At 37.2% G+C, this 22,727-nt stretch overlaps 3 protein-coding genes across 11 annotated transcripts in view; 2 read left to right on the forward strand and 1 right to left on the reverse strand.

Annotated features, from left to right (window-relative positions):
* Positions 1-1,367: 1,367 nt before the first annotated feature.
* The window catches only part of LOC122327545, a 28,987-nt gene continuing 7,627 nt past the window's right edge, over positions 1,368-22,727 (reverse strand). The window contains exons 1-7 of one of the 7 annotated variants that reach the window (XM_043222986.1): positions 16,435-16,569; positions 13,083-13,141; positions 4,822-5,145; positions 4,423-4,482; positions 2,779-2,886; positions 2,624-2,646; positions 1,439-1,612 (exon numbers count right to left, since the gene is read on the reverse strand). In XM_043222986.1, the coding sequence (XP_043078921.1) occupies positions 1,574-1,612; positions 2,624-2,646; positions 2,779-2,886; positions 4,423-4,482; positions 4,822-5,145; positions 13,083-13,141; positions 16,435-16,457 (636 nt within the window). In that variant the 5' untranslated portion in view covers positions 16,458-16,569 and the 3' untranslated portion in view covers positions 1,439-1,573. Of the gene's footprint in view, positions 2,647-2,778; positions 2,887-4,422; positions 4,483-4,821; positions 5,146-5,477; positions 5,626-9,319; positions 10,369-10,914; positions 10,939-11,046; positions 11,526-11,803; positions 12,128-13,082; positions 13,142-13,279; positions 13,520-16,434; positions 16,585-17,045; positions 17,121-22,727 lie in introns of those variants that run through there. The other 6 variants (XM_043222985.1, XM_043222988.1, XM_043222989.1 and 3 more) reach the window with 6 other exon arrangements.
* On the forward strand, positions 6,356-9,497 carry LOC122327517. 3 transcript variants are annotated; one of them, XR_006247646.1, is made up of 6 exons: positions 6,356-6,429; positions 6,541-6,843; positions 7,659-7,955; positions 8,583-8,685; positions 8,769-8,821; positions 9,366-9,446. XR_006247646.1 is itself a non-coding variant. In XM_043222938.1 (5 exons), exons 1-5 carry the CDS (start codon positions 6,381-6,383, stop codon positions 9,420-9,422), a joined length of 759 nt encoding a protein of 252 aa, XP_043078873.1. In that variant the 5' UTR covers positions 6,356-6,380; the 3' UTR covers positions 9,423-9,497. The 3 variants fall into 3 exon arrangements, 2 of the variants coding, with proteins under 2 accessions (XP_043078873.1, XP_043078874.1); XM_043222938.1 differs by lacking the exon at positions 8,583-8,685 and having other exon boundaries at positions 9,366-9,497; XM_043222939.1 differs by lacking the exon at positions 9,366-9,446 and having other exon boundaries at positions 8,769-8,848.
* LOC122327573 lies at positions 14,748-17,257 on the forward strand. The gene is made up of 5 exons (XM_043223027.1): positions 14,748-14,902; positions 15,073-15,375; positions 16,467-16,763; positions 17,034-17,143; positions 17,228-17,257. The coding sequence occupies exons 1-4, from the start codon at positions 14,854-14,856 to the stop codon at positions 17,090-17,092; spliced, it is 708 nt and encodes a 235-aa protein (XP_043078962.1). The 5' UTR covers positions 14,748-14,853; the 3' UTR covers positions 17,093-17,143; positions 17,228-17,257.

The following is a 22,727-nucleotide window of genomic DNA, read 5'->3' on the forward strand; positions in this document are numbered from 1 at the left end:
TCATCTTAAATCAAATTATCAGTATTAAATAATATATGTATATGAAATAGAGTTAGTAACAACATTTAGATACAACTACATATAATAAGGCATTCAGTGTGTGTGTGTGTGTGTGTGTGTGTGTGTGTGTGTGTGAACTAGGAGGGTCTTCAAACTCAACAGAGGAAAGTTTTCTCATCAGACCAGAAGTCTTTTTAACGAATCTGACTTTTCGCTGAACAACTGCACAGATGTTTGTTTTGTTCTGTTTGTGCTGGTGGCGTCTGATCGGTAAGTCGTAAGCATTTTTATGGTTTTATGGCATTTATCTGTTTTAAATCTTGATTTCACAGATAACAAAGGCATTTTTTTTTCTTTTAATATGTCTGCATGAAGAACTATAAAAGTCATGGAAATTTAAAATGGAAAATCATTACAATATGATTTCATGTTTTGTAAACCAACAAGAGTCTTGATTTGAAACTCTTTTCCGTTTATCAGCCGGTGAGTCCGTGTCGGTAACAGAGGGCGATTCTGTTACTCTACACACTGGTGTTACTGAAATACATGAAGATGAAGATATACTATGGCATTTTGGAGCTGAAAACATCCTCATAGTTGAAAGCAATGAAGAGGCTATAAACAGGCTATGAAGAGGCCTGATGGGAGATTCAGAGACAGACTGAAGCTGGACAATCTGACCATCACCAACAACAAAACTCAACACGCTGGACTTTATCAACTATATATATAAGTGTCAAAAACCTTCAGTGTTTTTGTCTATGGTGAGTAGAGAACATGTTTTATCATAAGAACATTTTGACGTACAGAGCTTTGGGTCCCCAGGAATAACGCTGCGTTCGGGCAGGTCACGACTTTAAAACACGACTCACAACTTCGTGGTGTTACAGATTAGTCATGCCAAACTGGCCGAGCACAAGGAATTGTGCTCGATAGATGTAAACAAACCAGTGTGTTGGACAGGATGGGGCTTGTGCTCATTTAGTCATTTCTATCACCAAAGGTTCTTTCCTTTCTTATTTAAAGGTGAAAGTTACAGGTTTGACTGTCGTTTCAGTGCACTTTCACGGGTAGAAGGTTGGAAAAATACGGGTTGCCCTGAACACAGCATACGTTTAAAAAACACTGACCTAGACCGCCCACAGGTACCTTTAATGAAGCAAAGTTCTTTCAGTCATTTGTTCTTAAAGTCATTTCTTTAAAAAGGCATGCACACACACACCCATATATATACACACACAGACACAGCGACTTTATCAGATATATATATATATATATATATATATATATATATATATATATAAACAAACATACATACATACATACATATACACACATTTGTATGTTTTTATTTGATAAGGTTTTTTCATTACAATATTTTTTTTTGTTTATTTTCATTAAAAATACAAATTGAAAGCTTACAATATAAAAAATATAATAATTAAAACAGAAAAGTCCAAGCTATAAAAGATACTTGAGGCAATATGGTGTGTGCATTTATAATTTAAAATTAATGTTATTCAATATTTATTAATGATTAAATACGTATTCAATAAATCTTTACTGTTTATACTTATCTTCCAAAACCAAGTAGACCTCCCTTCTCAGAATTCTGTGCAAAAATTAAATATAAAAAAATTATAACTAAACTGAAATAATAACTATAATAACTAAATTGCAGGTCATAATTTATCACATTTCATCAACAATTCAAGTTTAAATATTAATAGTTTAAATTTAAATATTAGTTTAAATATTAATTAATACTATAGTTACTAACTCTATGAAGATGACAACATTTTGACCAACATAAAATAAAAAAGCCATAAAAATAACCTTTAAAAATGTATACTTTTTTTTAAAGCTTAACACCAGTGTAACTACATTCAACACTGTCCATTTACAAATAAAAGAAAAAATTGAAAAATACTGAAAAAAAAAAGTTTAAAACGAATCAGTTAATTTGAAACGGTTAATGCTTGTTAACTAGTTTGATACTTTAGTAGCTGGTGGGCAAATAAAAAGCTATGCCTCTCATATTTAATTACATGCTTTCTTGATGAAATATTTAAAAAGTCATACACATTTGAAACATATGTAACTGTCTTTTACAGTAACCGCAAAAATACGGTATCCAGTGCCTTTCACTCCCTGGGGTCGACCTGCCATTCACATTTGATTTTCGATATGGGACAGCTCCTTAGCAGACTGTTATTGGCTGTCATTTATGGTGAACGTTACACAAGTCACCTGTTTAAAAGATATTAACGAGATTGAAGTTTCGGTTACACAATACAAAAAGTACAGGAGACCTGGATTAGTAAAAATTCAGAAATCGTCTCATCTGTGAAGATATGCTTCAGTGGTGACACGTAAACCTGACCGGTGTAATGGCAGCTAACTAAGCTAAAACCTTAAAAAAAAAGTAACATTTGTAACCTAAAAATAAGTTACAATCAATGGAAATGGAAAAAAATAAAAAAATATTTTTTACAAAAAAAATGTAACTTTAGTTAGTTGCCGAGGAGATTTTTCTTGTCACTAATATGAAGATCTGCTCCTGATGTTACACTGAAGAAGTAGCAGAGCACCGAGAATCTGTTGTAAATTCAGAGTATCTCACCTGATCACGCCGTGTCCTGATTCCTGATCAAATTAAACACACATTACTTTAGTTAACTACAATAAAAACACAACGTTTCACATCTTTTAAGATTATTTTTACACAAGAAAATCGCATATTTCTATCTTGTTAAATTATCTGCATATAATACTCACTATATTGCCCTCTTTGATGACACTTGTGATAATAAACAGCACCAAAAACGGCGGCGGCAAACAACAGGACACCAGCAACAATTCCTCCTACTTCAGCTGAAGAGAGACCTGAAAAACATCTGAATCTTATAATCCAATCAGTACTCAACAATATCCGTCTACTTTGGTCATCAGTTGTATGATACTGATTTAACTTAATGGTGGCACCTGGTAAGGAAAGTTTTTAGAAAGGTTAAAACAGCACTGAGCTGAGAAAAAAAATATCAAATGTTATGCATTTTTTACGTAGATGACATTAGACATGGGAACAGCATGCAACTGACATACAGTGTAACAACGTCTCCTTTACATAGGTAACTCTCATTTTTCTGATGGAGGGAATGGAGACGTCATGTCGGGATGACAGACTGGGGTCTTGCTTAGAGCCCTGATTATCTCTAAGAGAAAACGCCAATGAAATTTGGCAGGTGGTTAACTAATCCTGAGCTCCACCTCTCCACTCGGGTATAAATAGGCGACAGATGTATCAGATTTGGTGAGGAGCTGAAATCCGAGTCCCAGCTCTCAGCGATGGTTCAAGGTTGTGGCAAGGGGATATAACATCTCCAAAGGTCATAACACTAACATCGCCCCAGAGCAATTCGCTGACTTTGCTGCCTGCAGGTTCTACACCTGATTGAAGACCGGCCACCTACTGCATACTTTCAAGGTGGAGGGTGAAAACCTAAGCTCAAACCTTTCTTGCAGGAAGGAGAGCACTACTCCAAGCATGGCTAGAAGCTCTGAATTTGACTTCAGAAGCCGCAGTACTCCTCCTCGGCTGACGATAGCCCATCCCACCATGCAGCAGTGGACATCTGATCCGATGCACCAAATGAAAAGAGAGGTCTTTGAGATGGCCCTCCTGAATCACTTGGCAACCGGATGAGACAGGGGCGGCGGGAGGAGCGTACCCTCAGATCCCCCAATGTGTCAGCCAATGATCCTGAAAAATGAAAATGAAAAACCAAGTTGGGTGACAACAGAAGATGCCGGTCCATCCCGAAGGATAGAAAGGGGGATTGCAGCACTGTCAGGGGCATGGGTTGTGTTGCCACCCAAGAGGGCATAGCCAAAACGGCATTGTACAGAAATTGCTCTTTTAGGTGAGACACCCAGGGGAATCGTTGGAACGCAGGGATGCCACTGATCGTGTCTTCAACGCCATCCAGAACAGCTTCTGTTTCAGCTTCTCTTCTTTGTAGTAGCACTTCAAAGCTTGGCTCCGAAGCAAAATCTGATGAGTGGTTATACCTGTCACCTTTATACCCGTTTGAGAGGAAAATATCACTGGTGTTTCTCTTTATCAGAGCTAATCAGGGCTCCAAGCAATACCCCGGTCTGTCATCACAACATAACTCCTAGTGACAGACAGACTCTGACCTGCATGCTAAGATCAGAGAGACCTAAATTATTTTAACATTAAAACTTTCAAACAGGCCACAATGAAAACAATACTATCAACAAAATTTTGTAATGGTAAGAGGTCTGTCTGAATCTCAACATTGTCTGTCATTGTTCATCTGTACAGACATACCAGGGATTTCAGCAATGACACTGCTGTTAAAATACCACATTATGACTTTTCCAGAATGTACAATATACCAGATTCTACGTCCTTCACTGATGTTCCCTTAATTTCACCTCGTTCTGCAGCAGGAGCACCTGAAATACAAACCAGCACCTGCTGAAACATCTTTCTGGTGAGACTCTACATCAACATTAACAGATCTGCTGACGATGATACAAGAAATACAAGTGAAAAATAACTTTACACTGTCTTTCTTTCTTGACTTTGTCTAAAAAATTATATATATATATATATATATATATATATATATATATATATATATATTATACTTGCAAAACACAAATTTAGTAGAACTAATAATTATTAAAGAATGCATTTAAACATAAGATTAAAAAAATGTTACTGCTATAATAAACAAAATGATGTGATTTAACAGATATAACCTGGCTTTAAACATTCATTAAGTGACTCACCCTGAACTGTAACGTTGAAGGTCTTTTCACGGTGTCTACCAACGCTGATGAACTCTAGAAAATAAAGTCCAGAGTCTGTGGTTCTGGTGTTCGTGATGGTCAGAGATCCAGTCTGAGGATCCAGCTCCAGTCTGTCTCTGAATCTCTCGGTGCCTTTATTACACTGAACATCTGTACATCTCACATCTGTACTGATTTCAGCGATTCTAGTGTCATTAACAAACCATTTAATGGTTTCATGCTGGTCTGCTGTAACATCAGTGGGTAGTGTGACTGAATCCCCCTCCTTCACCGACACTTCATCTACACCGACAACATAAACATCTGAAGAAGAAATGAAGAGTGAATTATAATTCAGATTGTGATAGTGGGCCAAGAAGCACAAATGTTTGCTTTAGAGATGCAGGTGTTAGTCTGCACCAGATCTGTCTTTGTGATCTGAACTTTACATTTCTTTCACTACTACACTCAGATAAGAAATCAAATCCAAAATCAGTGACGTGTGAACTGAATGTGGTGACACAACAGTCTGTTACAGTGAAGCTATTAACTATTTATCATGATAAACAAAATCACGTCGCGATCGCGAGACACTGATCCGGAAAAGTCGAAACTTTAAATATTTGTGTAATAGTGACTTCCAAAACATGTCTTACCAATAAGCGCGACCAAAACAGACCAAAACTTCCACAAAACGACAGACTTCATGTTCAACTCTTCTAGTCAGAGGAAAATGGAAATTAATCAAGCGAACAAACAAATCCAATCAAACCGAAAGTAAAGGCGATTTCTTGTAGCGCGTGTACCGTGTTGACGACAGAGGGTCAGCAGGTGGCACTGCTTTACAAACAAGAAAACAACTGAATTAGAAACGTGTACATAACATTCCAGCATAACCCCAGCTGAGCTGAGTCTTAAATTATAGTCTATACACAGCACACTTACGCTATAAACGAATGCATTTTTAGAGGAGCATTCTCAAATACGCTGACATTTTGTTACAGTATCAGCATTTTGCACTGTTCATTGGTGTGTTATACGTTTATCGTTAAGAGGTGTTCAGCTGTCGATCTCTATTATTTATTAATAAAGTTTAATAATTGTTAACAATGGGTACAAGTGCATTGTTTTTTTTGAGAGGATCTGAGGTTCGGAACAGGAAGAAGCATCTGCAAACTAAAAACAAAAGATGTTTGGCAATAGATCGAATCACACTTTAAGACCAAAGTAGATTTCTGTTTAACATTTTGTAAAACTTTAGTACAACAGACAAAGAGAGCAGTTACAAACACACACACACACGATTTATTTAGAATTTGACATTGTGTAATTAAATTTTTCAATATATTATGTATATTGAATGTTAAAACTGAAGAATGTTGTCCACTATTAAAACTAGTTAAAGCCTCAATAAGTGCCAGAAGATAAACTATAATTTACATACCATGCAGAAAGAGTGCATGCTTCTGACAAATAGGAACATCAAGCTCTACAGTAGGAGGATACATATCACAAGAACAGACCGAGAGTCTTTAGATACCACTAAACAACCGAAGGAAATGGTTCACGCTTATGTTTTGTTCTGTTTGTGCTGGCGGTGTTTAACTGGTAAGGAATAAAATCCTCTTTATCATTTTGGAGAAATAAAGCTGTTGCTGAATACTTCTGGGTTACATCAAATCTAAAAAAAGTCTTCATTTGTTTCTGCGTGTTCCTCAGGTGTGTTCGGTGAGTCGCTGTCGGTGACCGAGGGAGATTCCGTCACTTTACACACCGACGCTTCTCAGATACATCAAGATGAAGACATACTGTGGAAATTTGGAGCTCAAAAGTCTCTTATAGCTCAAATCAAGAGAGAAAAACAAATCTTCCCCGATGTTAGATTCAGAGAAGGAGTGAAGCTGGATCATCAGACCGGATCTCTGACCATCACGAGCGTCTCAACTAAACACACTGGACCCTACGAAGTAAAGATTAGTGGAGAAAAACGCTCAATAAAGAAATTCAGAGTTTCTGTCTATGGTGAGTCAAAAGCTAATTCGTTCTTGTTTCATTGACGCAATACATTAAGAAATCTACATGCCAATATCTGGCCATTTAAAAGATTAAATATGACTTGGATTTGATTTAAAAAACAACTGTGGTGTGTCTAACTCTCCCCACCAACGAGTGATTGGATAATGATCACAGTTATCAAATATCCGGCTCAGTGTTGTAGGTGATAAAACACATGTCTTTTAGTCTTTTTTAATGCGATCAACCCTTTTGTAGTTTAAATAGCAGAAAATCTGTATTTATTTGCACTTGATATTTTCACTTACTGTATATGGCATGTCATTTCTTAATGCTATTTACACATTCTAAGCCTACCTGCGTGACGTCATGTTTCTTGACGACTCTCTTACCGCCTGCTTTACCGCCAGTGTACTTGTGCTGCTACTGGAGCGAAATTTAAAAATAACATTAGAAAAATGTATATACACGTTTAAATCTCTACTAATTACTCATTTAACTTGCCTTTTTCTGTCCCATGGTTTCTGCTAGTGCCTCAAGCGCGACCAATCATTTTGAACATAGACATAGTGAATCGTTTAAATAAAAAAAGTTGAGTTTGTGGCACTTAAAGTGTACATCAAAACATTAAATGGGACTGTTTTTATTATTATTATTATTATTTTCCCACACTGCCAATATACATTCATGTCCAAACACCATGTAAAAATATTTAATAATTTTATAGTTTGCAATGATGGATGCACTGACAGTCAAAACACAACGAGAACAAAAAATGGTGACTAGAATTAACCATATTTTTGGTTTATTTTCATGTTTTCCAGCTCGTCTGCCCACTCCCAACATTACCAGAGATTCTTCACTGAATAGTTTATCATCATCACCATCATCGAATTGTTCGTTGTTGTGTTCGGCGGAGAACGTGGGCCACGTGACTCTCTCCTGGTACAAAGGAAACAGTTTATTGTCCAGCATCAGTGTGTCTGATCTCAGCATCAGTCTCTCTCTACCTCTGGAGGTGGAACATCAGGATAAAAACACCTACAGCTGTGTGATCAACAACCCCATCAGAAAGCAGACCACACACCTCAATGTCACTCAGATCTGTCAAATTCACTCAGGTACGATAAAAGTGATAGCACTTATCATTTATTAAGCTAATCGCTGCTAATCGCTAAAATTTGAAGCAAAATAAAGTGCATGCCTCTATCATAAAAGTTGGGTTAAAAAAGGTCAGAATCAAATCAATGCGTTTACGCAAGAAAATCACCCATATTTGAAACTTTATTAAAAAAAAGTGGATGATAAAGTAGGATGTGGGTTTAGCGTAAACTCACGCTAGTCTGGTGAGAACCAATTTTGTCTCCACTCGGCTTGTATTAAAAATCATCCAACATTTTTATTTACAAATCCTTCTTTTGTACTTCTAATTCGTGACCGGTGTTTTGCTCTGGTTTTTCCCACGTCACGTCTACGCTTGTCATTTCTTATCATCCCAACGCCTACACCCTACGCCTACATCCTGCGCCTTCCACTGAAACACCATTTTCTTGTAAATGTGTGTATTTGTTTGGAAGATAAATGGCTTGAGGTTGAGTTCTGCATTACTAGCCCGGAATTTTTTTTTTTTTTTATCTTGTTTCCAGTCAGTTTTTGGAGTGTAAATTATTGGGTAATTTCAGTCAAAGTTAGTTCCCTTTCCCGGTAAGATCTTAGTATTGAGGTCAGACTCATTTTGTCGGTTACAGATCAGAGCCAGCTCTTGTTTTACGTTCTGCTGATTTCCGCTGCTGCTGGGTCTCTGTTGATTATGGCTACAGTTGCGATGTGCTGCAGGAAATAAAAAAAACGGTCAGAGGTTTAATTATTACAATTACTAAATACAAACAATAACATCATTGTTTTAACATTTCTGTGTATTATTGTTAACACAGTTGACACCCAGGAAGAAAACAGAATGGCATTGTGTAAACCAACAAGAAAAACGGTAAGATCATTACTGACCGTTTTGCAGTTACTGTGAATGAACTTAGCAGCTTCAGATGGTTAGTGAACAGATGTGGGTGACCTGTGGGGAGCAGACCAAAAGATGCACATTCACCCGTTCAAGTGATCACTGAGCAGGAAGCCAACGTTGTGTATTAGTGATGCTACACCTACAGTAACACTGATTTATTGGCATCAAAGAAAAACCTCAGACTAAAATAATCTGTTTGACGTTTAGCTCCAAGCCAAATGAAATGTACTTCAACCAAGATCTTCAGACACAGAAACCTCTGGTAAAATTTGTTGAGGCTGGTAGGAGTTAAACTCTCCAAGATACTGGCACTTCACGAACAGGATCAGACCCATGAAGTGCAGTTAAAGAAGAAGAAAACGATAGATTCACCTTTGAAAGACAAAAAGATAGATACATGCATACATTTTTGCTGCAAATGTGAAGACATAGACATTTAGAAACCTTAGAAACCTCAAATTAATTTTGCAGTCATGTTCAGCAGGTTCTTTAATGTGTTTGTTCTTCCTTGCAGAACTCAAAGATGGATATTGTCCATCAAAATTACCCCCAAAACACGAGTTCCAGATGAAACTACTGGAACTTAAACTGGATCCCTCACGCGCATTTTAGTTTTGTTCACATTTATTCCCTCCCAGGTGACCATTTGTATCACAAAAATGTGTTATATTTGTTTTTCATATTGAAATGTGCATAACTGTCTATATTAAATGTTGACCACACACTTTGTCGCTATTTGTTCGCGATTTACTACTTTTGTTTTATTCTTTGTAGGAAATTTACCAGAATATCGAGTCGCACAGAGGTTACAAAAATAACACATTCTCAAAATTCTTAAAATAGCTCTATACTTTTACCAATATATTTGACTCATATATACAATTTGTATATTATCATACAATCGTCAGTATTTGCTTAATTTGGGTCCCATGCAGTGCAGCCCGAATGAAGCATGGACAAGGAGTTCCATCCGAGACTACGTCATGAAGACCAACGATTGAAAAAAAAAAATCTCTGAAAATTGTACAAACCCGGAAGTAAGACTTTTGGCACATAAATACTCGTGTCCAAATAGTTTTTTGGAACTTTGCCCATGCACAGCATGGAAATGTAACACTTTAACAATGTAAATAACAAGGACTTCACTATCTCTCTACTTAACAGCACATGTTGTGTTACAGAGAGAGACAGTCCCAGATGAAAGTCTTGATGGTTTTAGACTTTTAGACAATGTTTTAAGACTTGCGATAACATTCTTCTCAGTTTGAAGAGTGATGATGAAAGATGTCCTGACTTTGATGATTGGTAGTTTCTTCGCACACAGAAAGTGAAAAGAGCTGAGGGATCTGCTGAGATCTCAGGATCTTTGGTTGAATGGAAAGTCACTACCTCATCTTCTCAGTGTCTCAAAGAAATACAGACTTTCGCAGCGCTGAGGCCCACTGGAAGCGGAAGATGAGAGGCTGATGAGAGACCAGTGTCCAGATAAAAAGCTCAGCGGGTCAATGAAGTGATGCCTTCAACAAAAATACAAACAGTGCAAATGATTCGCAAACTTCACACAAAACGAGTGACAAACATACCGAGTGCAACAGAAGAAAATTGTGCAAATGATTTTTATGAACTAACAATCCTCTGACTACACTCAGAAGTGCTCTTCCGCCATACGTTACAGGTATTATCTTTTATCTGCATCGAAAATGGCCACGTTTTATTTTTGTGTCACCTGTAGCGGTCTTTAAATAGGGAAAACATGGAAGTGTTTGGTTGCTTCTACATTCATGCCTGATTGGAACCAAAGGAATCAACGGAGCTAAGTTAGGCTGATTAAGTGCATGCACTGAGACGGGACAGGCATGTATCAACTTGTGGTGAGGGAAGAACATAGTGAAATATGGAAAAACGATGGTGTTTTCCTTTAAAAAAATGTATTAAAAAAAACTTTAATTTTAGTTAGTTGCCGAGGAAATTTTTCTTGTCACTAATATGAAGATCTGCTCCTGATGTTACACTGAAAAAGTAGCAGAGCACCGAGAATCTGTTGTAAATTCAGAGTATCTCACCTGATCACGTCTTGATTCCTGATCCTGTAAACAAATTAAACACACATTACTTTAGTTAACTACAATAAAAACACAAAGTTTCGCATCTTTTAAGATTATTTTTACACAAAGAATCACGTATTTAATACTCACTATATTGCCCTCTTTGATGACACTTGTGATAATAAACAACACCAAAAACGGCGGCGGCAAATAACAGGACACCAGCAACAATTCCTCCTACTTCAGCTGAAGACAGACCTGAAAAACATCTGAATCTTATAATCCAATCAGTACTCAACAATATCCGTCTACTTTGGTCATCAGTTGTATGATACCGATTTAACTTAATGGTGGCACCTGGTAAGGACTGTTTTATTAGGTTAAAACAGCACTGAGCTGAGAAAGAAAATGTCAAATGTTATGCATTTTTTTATGTAGATTAGACATGGGAACAGCATGCGACTGACATACAGTATAAGATCTGTGACTCTGACCTGCATGTTAAGATCAGAGAGACCTATTAAAATGCCATGCTATCACTATACCAGTATGTACTATATTCACTATACCAGATTGTTCCTTCTTCACTGATGTTCCCTTAATTTCATCTCGTTCGGAGGCAGGAACACCTGAAACACAAATCAACAGCTCCTGAAAAGTCTTTCTGGAAAGTATAGATGGTATAGATAAAGTATAGATTATTAAGTATAGATGCATTTGAACATAAGAAAAAAGATGAGGTATTAAATGATAAGAAACTGTCATATGATAAACAACAAAAAATATTTTAAATGATTCTGTTCTGTTCAATGATGCAGGTCAAGAGAAAAATGTCAACGCAATAATAAACAAAATGATGTGATTTAACAGATATAACCTGGCTTTAAACATTCATTAAGTGACTCACCCTGAACTGTAACGTTGAAGGTCTTTTCACGGTGTCTGCCAACGCTGATGAACTCTAGAAGATAAAGTCCAGAGTCTGTGGTTCTGGTGTTCGTGATGGTCAGAGATCCAGTCTGAGGATCCAGCTCCAGTCTGTCTCTGAATCTCTCGGTGCCTTTATTACACTGAACATCTGTACATCTCACATCTGTACTGATTTCAGCGATTCTAGTGTCATTAACAAACCATTTAATGGTTTCATGCTGGTCTGCTGTAACATCAGTGGGTAGTGTGACTGAATCTCCCTCCTTCACCGACACTTCATCTACACCGACAACATAAAAACCTGAAGAAGAAATGAAGAGTGAATTATAATTCAGATTGTGATAGTGGGCCAAGAAGAGCCGTGCTTGTGTTTGCTTTAGAGATGCCAAAGCCACAAATTTACTATTGCCATCAAATCATAAAATGTAAAAATTTTCCATTAATAAAACTATGGTAAAATTCCATAATTGGCAATTAGATGAGACATGGGAGAAAACAGGTCCACCAAAAATACAAATATTTTCAATGTTAAATGTTATGAAGGATCAATAATAGAATGTATTTAACACAATTACGCCCTTCAAAATGAATGACATTTTTAACCCAGGCTCATTTTAAGATGTTTTAAGGCCCATAAATAGATTAATAATATAGGTTTAAAAACAAGTCAGTGGGCAGAAGTAGCATAGATGTTTTTTCAGTATAACAGATTCTTAAACATGAGAATCAGATTAAATGCTGCAATGAATGATCCACGCTACGAACCGGAGATGAGAAGATCTGTTATCTTCTGTCACCAAAGCAGAATTAATAAGGTAATTATTTTACAGCTTCTTTTACTGAAAAACAAGGACCTCGGGGGCCACTAGGGTGTGTAGGGCCCTGGTTTATGTGACAATAATGTCCAAAAATAACATAAGGATGTTAAAATCTCTGTTAAAAGCACTTTGCGTGGAAATTAGCCTTTATGTTTTGTCAGGAATGACTGATGCACATATGTAAGAAGTTAACATCTGCACATTATATACACATTACACAGGTTTATTGTAGCAAAAGTGTGAGCAAATCTGTGATTTGCACATTTAAGGCTGATGATACACTGGGCACATTTTAATTGAGAATGGGTAACAAATATACCCAATATTGCTTAAAAATGTATCCACTTTAAAACTACGTAACATGCAGCATCAGTTTAAGAGGAAGCAAACTGATGCCCGCTGAGCCTAAAATGACAACAACAAAAAAACATGTCTTACCAACAAGCACGACGAAAACAGAGAAATTCCACAAAACATTCATTTTCCTCAAACCGCGTCTGGGGGGAAAAAGGTCAATGAATTAAACGAAAGCAAAAGCAAGTCAAAGAGTGCCGCGCTTCCGCGTATGACGTCAAGCGCGCGACAGCGATTCGAAAATCGGCGATTTATAGTAAAGAATAATTTAATAAACTTACATTGATTTACGCACATATAAAGAAATGGCTGAGCAAGGGATTACTCAAAGTGAAAGTAAATGGCTAGAAGACTTTCTTCTTCATCTTTTTCCGGCGGATGTAGACGCGTACTGCCTTCTACAGGAGAACATTTGAACTAAATCCTTAGACTGTGTGCGGTGCTGTATTATGCAGGAACTGATTGTTTCATAGATCTCAAGCTTATCACTGTGTCCAAACAAAGAAGTATCAGAAAACACGTCAACTTCAACTTCTAACAATTTATTAAAAAGGTGATACATTTTCATTCTTCATAACACTTCCTACATTCTATTTCCATATTCATGTTTATGTATTCATATACAGTTTAACTAGTCCCTACAAGATGGTCTAGTACAGATTTGTTTTTTTTTATATAGCTCAAACTAATGTCATAAAGTACTTCAACCGCGAATATATAGATAAACAGGGAATTTAGAATTTATATAGTGAATTATATTTGATATTGGCATTTATTTAACTATTTAGGGCAGATAAGGTGAATAGTGTCAATATTAGGACGCAGAGCTACTGTCTACAAAAACGCTCTTATCCGTTTGTTGTGTTGTTGATTGCTGATGCTGAAAGCAGGTGGCGCTGTTTCACCAGCCAGAGCCTACCAAAATTCAATATGCAAGTGCCAAGGTGTCTTAAGGACTTTCAACACAAAATAAAGCACCAATATACCACAAAGATGTCAAAATCAGTGTTATGGGCAAACCATAGCCTAAAGGAGTACGAATGGAGCGAGGAAAGTGAATGTGGGAAAAAATTAAAATAAAAAAATAAGGTGTGTATTTGGATAGAGTTCGTATCATAAACATTAGATCATCATTTTATTATCAATGATTTGAAAATAACTGAATTCCTCCTTATGCTCGTCTCCTTGAAATACTGACATAACTTTATAAAAAAACCCAAAAAAAACAGATGAGTCATGCCTTAAATGGTGCCGACGCATTTTTAGAGGAGCGTTTGACAAAGTGAAAAAAAGACAGCCGACGTTCAAAGCCAGGTTACTGATCATTCGTGATGGAAACAAACGTATTGTTCTGTGAGGGAATCGACCGCGAGGGTCATATGGTTGCAGAACAGGAAGCTCTTCGCCTGCAAAAACGTATGCGAGATGTTTGTCCACAGATCAAGTCACACTTCAGACCACAGCTGGTTTTTGCTTGCCTCTGTGGAGCTGTTTGTCACACCTCATTACAACAGACAATGAGAGAGGACTCTTTTTTTTTAACCATATGCAGCAATTAAGTCGTAACACGAAACAAGACAAAACCAAACGAACAAAAAAAGTAAAAAATTTGACATTGGCTAATTTCCTTTTCCTATTCACAGCACTTTTAATTGTCAGTAAACGTCACTTAAATTGTGCATTTGATACTTTTTTCCGCTTTTAAAACCAATTAAAATGTGAATAAGTGCATTCCAGAAGATCATTTAGAACTATAAACCGTGAACAAAGAGTGCGTGACGCACAAGGGGCTCTATTGTGGGAGGATTCACACCACAAGAAGAGACGGAGAGTCTTCACCAAACAACCGAAGGAAATGGTTCGCGCTTATGTTTTGTTCTGTTTGTGCTGGCGGTGTTTAACTGGTAAGTTATAAAACCATGTTTATCGTTTCGGAGAAATAAAGCTGTTGCTATTGTTTAAATTAGAATATTTATCTTCTCGGATAAATCAAATCATTACAATCACAAGCTAGATCTGATTTCTGGCTCTGTAAACTAAAAAAAGTCTTCATTTGTTTCTGCGTGTTCCTCAGGTGTGTTCGGTGAGTCGCTGTCGGTGACCGAGGGAGATTCCGTCACTTTACACACCGACGCTTCTCAGATACATCAAGATGAAGACATACTGTGGAAATTTGGAGCTCAAAAGTCAGTCATAGCTCAGATCAAGAGAGAGGAAGAAATCTTCCCCGATGTGAGATTCAGAGAAGGAGTGAAGCTGGATCATCAGACCGGATCTCTGACCATCACGAGCGTCTCAACTAAACACACTGGACCCTACGAAGTAAAGATTAGTGGAGAAAAACGCTCAACAAAAGTATTCAGCGTTTCTGTCTATGGTGAGTCAAAAGCTAATTCTTGTTTCATTAACGCAATACATTAAGAAACTTACATGTTAATATCTGGCCATTTAAAAGATTAAATATGACTTAGATTGGATTTAAAAAACAATTGTGGTGTGTCTAACTCTCCCTAACAACGAGTGATTGGATAATGATCACAGTTATCAAATATCCGGCTCAGTGGTGTAGGTGATAAAACACATGTCTTTTAGTCTTTTTTAATGCGATCAACCCTTTTGTCAAACTTTTTCCATTTATATAAAATCTCATGATATCAGAAAGGCATTTATTTTCATGAAAAATGAAGGAAATGTTAAAAAGGTTGCAAATAAATTATTGAGTGAGATTCGGTGTATGGAGGGCTTCATTGTCTCTATATGGTGACAACCGTTTCAATAATTTCAATTTCGTTTTAAAATCTATTAAAGTACTGAGGTCCAGATAACCGCCACTAGTTACAATAAGTAGCATAAAAAGCAAAACATCCAAATCCAATCTGTAGCTATTTGCACTTAGAGTAAATAGTATGTATTGCTAAAAACAAACGATATTTTCACTTTTTGGCATCTAATTGCTAAGTGTCCTTCACACATTATAAACCTACCTATATAACGTCATTTAATGACAACAGTCACATTTTTACAAATGGAGTATTTTTTTCCTCTGGTAATCATTATAATGTAAAAGATACTTATGCTAACCTGAGCATAACTTGTCCCGAAGCTCTAAAATGTCTTTAAAAATAGCACCTAATATGCCCCTTTTTTTTTTTCTTACCAGATGTAGTATTGGTCTAGGGGTTTCCCAGAATGTCTGTGACGTTTTAGGCCAAAATACCCAATAACATATGCATACAAATATGGTTAAAACGCCAAGCACTACAAGTCTGGGGTGATGAAGAAGTTATGTAAAAGTGGGTTTGGCGTAATAGGTGTCCTTTAGTCATTAACATATTAAAATGTTTAATAATTTTGTAGCTTGCAAATGATGGAAACACTGACAGTCGGTACTGTCAGAACATAAAAGAGAGAAAATAAAACTGGTGACTAGATTTACCCATATTTGTGGTTTATTTTCATGTTTTCCAGCTCGTCTGCCCACTCCCAACATTACCAGAGATTCTTCACCGAATAGTTTATCGTCATCACCATCGTCATCTTGTTCGTTGTTGTGTTTGGCGGTGAACGTGGGTCATGTGACTCTCTCCTGGTACAAAGGAAACAGTTTATTGTCCAGCATCAGTGTGTCTGATCTCAGCATCAGTCTCTCTCTACCTCTGGAGGTGGAATATCAGGATAAAAACACCTACAGCTGTGTGATCAACAACCCCATCAGAAACCAGACCAGACACCTCAATGTCACTCAGATCTGTCAAATTCACTCAGGTACGATACTGGTGTATAGTACCATTATAGTATCATTTATTAAACTAATCTCTGCTTTTGACATAAAATATGAAGCAAAATAAAGTGCATGCATCTATCATAAAAATGGCTCAGTGGGGTTTAAAAAAAGGTCAGAATCAAATCAATGTGTTTGTGTAAGAAAATCACCCGTATTTGAAACTTCAAGATTCAAGTGGATGATACAGTAGGATGTGGGTTCAGCGTAAACTCGTGGAGGTCAGTTAAACGGACTCATTTTATCTGTTACAGATCGGAGCCTACCCTTGTTTTACGTTCTGCTGATTCCGCTGCTGCTGGATCTCTGTTGATTGCGGCTACAGTTGTGACGTGCTGCTTCTGCAAGACATGCGGAAAAACGAGTCAGAGATTCGATTATTGAAATGATTTAGTAGGTCTACCAAGTATCGTTGTTTTAACATTTCTGCGTATTATTGTTAATACAGTTGACACCCAGGAGGAAGGCAGAATGGATGCAGCATTGTGTAAACCAACAAGAAAAACGGTAAGATCATTACCGGCTGTATTGCAGTTACTGTGATTGAAGTTTGCAGCATGAGATGGTCAGTGAACACCGAATCTGTCCAAATTCATCCATTCAAGTGATGAGCAGACTTTACAAAGTACTGACGCCACACAGATTTATTGGCTAGGACGAACTATCAGTCTAGAAATGGTATCCTATTAATGAGACCTAATTAAACCCTAAACCCGTCCAGCTCTTCTGTCTTTATTCCAGAGCTGAGTCCAGCATTCAAGTCCATCCTAGTCCACTGTCAAGGACTTTTAAAGGGTTAAAGACGTAAAGCTGTTTTTTTGGATGGATTATATGAAACGAATTAACTGTGATATGAGCTAATCTGTTCTGTGGTAGCAGGTCCTGGTGGAGTTTAGCTCCAGTCCTAACTAAATGCACTTGAACCAGAAAGATCTCACTAGACACTTCTAGCGTGTTGAGGCTGGTGGGAGCTCAACTCTGCAGGAGCAGTCTGGACACAGTCTAGCACGTTTAGATGTCTGTATTTCAAGTAATTTCCTGTCACATTGTTTCTTGATTGTGTCTCTGTTTCTTTGCAGAAATCAAAGACGGATACGGTGTATGAAAATGTCCCCAAAAGACGATGATCAATTAGCCCACCATATCTACTGGAACTGATATTAGAGTTCACTGGAAAATACCTCACACACATCTTTCGGTTTTATTCCCCTTTTTTTATTATGCATTAGTATTATTTAAAATTTGTATCACATACACACAAACTATGTACAAAACTGTCAACATCACTTGTTAAATCTGCCCTTTGTCTCTGTCTTTTTTTTGTAGGAAATAAAACTGAATATTGACTGCAAAAAAATCACACACAATGTTCTCTGTCGGACATCAAATTCAGCACAAGCACACCATCGCTCTCTAGGTTTTACCGATATCTTTGGCTAATATTTAGGCATTTCTACTTCGGTCATCACTCTCGTGATTTTGAGCGACGCCATTTTTTGTATAATAGCATCACAGCACTATGCGACAAGAAACACCCACAGGAAAAGACCTTTATAAATCACGTACGGTATTATACAACAAAAATATACACTACAGGAACACATGTAAGCCCTTTCACCATAAAAGTGAAAAGAGACAACCAGAAGATTAAAAAAAAAAAGAAATACAGCTTTATTTTAGGAACGGCAAACATTTTGGTCGATACAATTCTTTTTAGTGTTTGTTCATCAGGACATACACAAGATAATAAAAACAAACAGCAGAATATTCAATAGTCACTCATCAGACAAACCTACATGAGTCTCAATGATCTAATTATTTGTTTTGCTTCTGTAGATTGAACCAAAAAACTCATTTCTAAAGAAGTCTAGGTTTCAGTTTGACGTCGGTAAACACATACAGGTTTTTAAAGAAATACTAAAATAGATTGATGTAATTAAAGACTATTTTAACACATTAAGCACAATTAATGTTTTATAGGGCCAGATGAGCTATAACACTTATCTCAAAGGCAAAACTAGGATCTAGGAGGGTGTAACACCACGCCAGCAGAGCGTTTCTACAGCGGTTCTTAGGGTTTGCCGATATCTACCGTTGCTTCATCCGCAACTATAGTACCGTCGCGTCACCACTAACATCATTATTAAAAGGTAAACCGAAAAACTCAAGTGAGAGTTCAAGTATATCAAGCGTTTCCGCCCAGTTTCGAACTGGAGACCTTTCGCGTGTAAGGCGAACGTGATGGTGGTCCCTCTTTTTCACGCGTTTTAGTTTCACCTTTTACGTACCGTCCCGGCGGTAATAACGGTAAAGCGGATGCTCTCTCCAGGCGTTACGATGCCCACTGTTATCATTTAAACAGGTCACGGTTGCAGTGCAGAGTGAAGGCACGAGGCCCAAAACCTATAGTTTTGACAATCCACAGAGATGAAGATACAGCAGGAATACTCAAATAAATCTTGAATCAGTAGTTTTAATATTTTTACAGCCTCCAATGTAATATAACTTATTTCTGCATGTTTAAATGCAATTCCTGAGCAATGTGTGATATTTAAAGTAAAACGCTGAAGGAGTTTGTTCACTAATGTAATATAACACTGATATGCACTATAAGGCTAGATTTCTTATGAAATTATTAATGTAATTAAGTCAGAATGTTGTATCACTGGTATTATGTAAAATACTTCAATACATACATTTCACTTATGTACATCTCAGTTGATTAAGTATAATAAATATCTGTGTTAAATTTATCTTGTAATTAGTTGACAATTTGATTGAGTAAATATGGTATCACTTTTTACAGTGTACATTGTAAGAAATATTGTAAAATAATGTAAAAATACATAACAATAATAATTATTATAATAATAAAAACCTGCTGATTTTAAGTTTGAAAATTATTTTTAAAATGAGTAAAAAATATTTAATTATTAATTAGTTAAAAATCTTATTTTTAAGTTTAATATATAATAATTGTTAAATACATTTTAAATAATGGATACTTTGATCACCATACATATTCTAATGTAAGGTGAAAATGTATTTTAGTTGAAATTCAATATATTTTCGATTTCAAAAATATATTTTATAGAGCAACACAGATACAACATAAAATATATTTTTGTCACATTATTTTTTTTTTTTTTTTTTAGCGTATGGGCCGCACTAGAACAACTACGAGAAGCCACACAAAAATCTACACAAAACTGGATTTAAGTAGTGCCTAAAACCTGAGTAGGATTAAGGAGGGTGACAAATAGGAAACGCTTTTCTCACCACCAGAGGGCACTATGAGAATGACTTTCTTAACAAGTATATGGTAGCTTACATTGATGACATCCTCATTTACTTCAAGACTGAAGCAGACAATTTCAACCATGTAAGAACCATCCTCTCCAGACCACTGGAGAACCAACTATATGTCAAAGCTCAAAAATGAGAGTTTCTATGTTGACCAGGCCTCATTCTTAGGCTACCACATCAGTTATCACAGAGTAAAGATGGACAAATCGAAGGTTCAAGCAATTACGAAATGGCCAGCACCTCTATGAAGGAGGCCATGGAGGAATGGCGAATAGTAGTGAAGTGGATGACATTTGACCACAGCAATCCAGAGATACAGCAGAGTGTGACATGGCAAGGACCTTGGTGGACATGCATGAAACTGGTTAGAGGGGTCTCTTCAACCATTTTAAGTCATCACAGACCACAGAAATCTTGAATATATTAAGAGTGCAAAGCTCCCCAACCACAACCAAGATCGGTGGGCTGTCTTTTTTTCTCCCTTTTAGTTTGCAGTAACCTATCGACCTGGCAGTAAGAACTGTAAAGCAGATTCCCTTTCCAGGTAACTCTTGCACACTATCTCAGGGTTCCTCAAATCTTACCCTGGGCGTCCAATGCACTGCAGAGTTTAGCACCAACCCTAATAAAACTCACCTACCTGTGATTTTCTAATGGTCCTGAAGACGCTGATTAGCATGCTCATTTGTGTTTGTTACGGCCCATAACTGATTTGTGGCTCGCTTAATAAAAATAAACGAAAAGTATACAGGCCGAACATATAAAAGAGTCACAACACCTGATATGAATTTAAGACACCTCCTTTTATTAGACAATTCTCAAAATAATAAACAATTCGCGTGACTTATAAACGAAACATGAATAATAACAAATCGCGGGTAGGAAAACTAAGGAAGCAAGCCCCTGACTACCCCTGTTCTCGGATTGCAGCTCTTACCTGTCTGCCGACAAACAAAACCAGAACGGGTGAGTCTTCCGGACAACTACTTCCCTCCCTCAGCTCTTACTAACTCAACAAAATGTGAACTAATAAGATAAGCTACCCGCTACTGATAAGATAATCAAAAAGAAACCACATAAAAACGAAATTCGTTAAACAAAAAAAAACCAGCCTCAAAAGAGGCAATAAGGGAGATGCCACCAGAACCGTGGGAAACGGAGAACTAAGAGAGAGAGAGACCGCCATTTTCGCCTGAAGGCCTTTATATCCAGAATCCTCAATGATGTCACCACTCATAGAACGGAATTCCCCCAACACCAACTATGGGCTCAATCATATTAAAGTCACAGATACACAACAGTGTTAAATTAGGTTTAAAGCTAAACTCTCAAGGTCTAGATTTGGGGATCACTGCTCTATCTGCTGCAGACTTATTTTGGTGGTCCACCATGACCAAGGATATTACTACCTATGTGAAATCCTGCTCTGTCTGTGCCCAATCCCCTCCTTAAGCTATTCCACAATAACCATGTTCTCACCTATCCGTTCACTTTGTCACCAATCTACCCCCATCTAACAACTACACCACCATTCCAATCATAACCGACCTCTTTCTAAAGCCTGTCGCCCTGGAGCACCTTCTGCAAACAGTTGGTCATAAACGTTAGTCTCACGTCAGGATATCATCCCCAAGCCAACGGGCAAGTAAAAATGTCAGAACCTACCAACACAGATGGTTTGCCCAGAGCTCTCTCATTCACACTTCCACAGGCCTGCCTCCTTCCAGTACGTTCTGGGGTTCCAGTCCCCCATGTTTCTGTGGTCCGTGGAACCTTCTTCAGTTCCTGTGGTGGACGGCTGGATTCGACAAAGTGAGTGTGGGACTGTGCTCATTTTCGTGTCCAGCGGGCCATGAGAACACAGGAGTTCCAGGCCAATAGACGACTCCTACCAACCAGGACAGTGGTTCTGGCTCTCAACAAGAGGGATCAAGTTGCGGCTGTCCAGCAGGAAGCTCAGTCCAAGGTATGTTGGTCCTTTCAAAATTCTGAAGAGAATTAATGGTCACTTACAAATTAGAGCTTTCTGCTAGTTCCCGTAAGTCTCCCTCTGTTTGCCCACTATATAGCCAGAAACAGAGAAAAACCCTAACAGGATGTCATACAGGATGTGTGTTTTAGTCCCACCACTTTCAGTTTGATTTATGACTTCATCATGACTCATGTTTTCTCAGAACAACTGAAAATTAATTATTTTTTACATTTAATAAAGAACATGCATACGTATGTAATGATACAACACACAGTAAGTAAGTAAGTAAGTAAGTGAGTGTGTGTGTGTGTGTGTGTGTGTGTGTGTGTGTGGAAACACAACATGTGTGCATGGCTGTGTGCATGAGGCAGTCAAACTTCAACTGCCCACAACACAAACACACGGAAATTTACCTCCAACAGACAGCACTATGAGATTTTAGTCAAAGAAAATGTTGCACATGTGTCTTTTGATATGTCCATGTTGGTGGTATCTGAACGGTAAGTCTGTTATTTCTTCTGTTGTTAGAATCTTAAAGTTGCTGCTTATGTTTAAAATAGAGTATCATATTGGCAAATTCTCAAATAAATGATCCCTTTTTTTTTTTTTTTTTTTAAATTATAAATTAAAAAAAACAACAACTTAAAATGCTGTGTTATTGTATTGGACT

Source organism: Puntigrus tetrazona, chromosome 22, assembly GCF_018831695.1.
Source record: "Puntigrus tetrazona isolate hp1 chromosome 22, ASM1883169v1, whole genome shotgun sequence".
Lineage (NCBI taxonomy): Eukaryota > Metazoa > Chordata > Actinopteri > Cypriniformes > Cyprinidae > Puntigrus > Puntigrus tetrazona.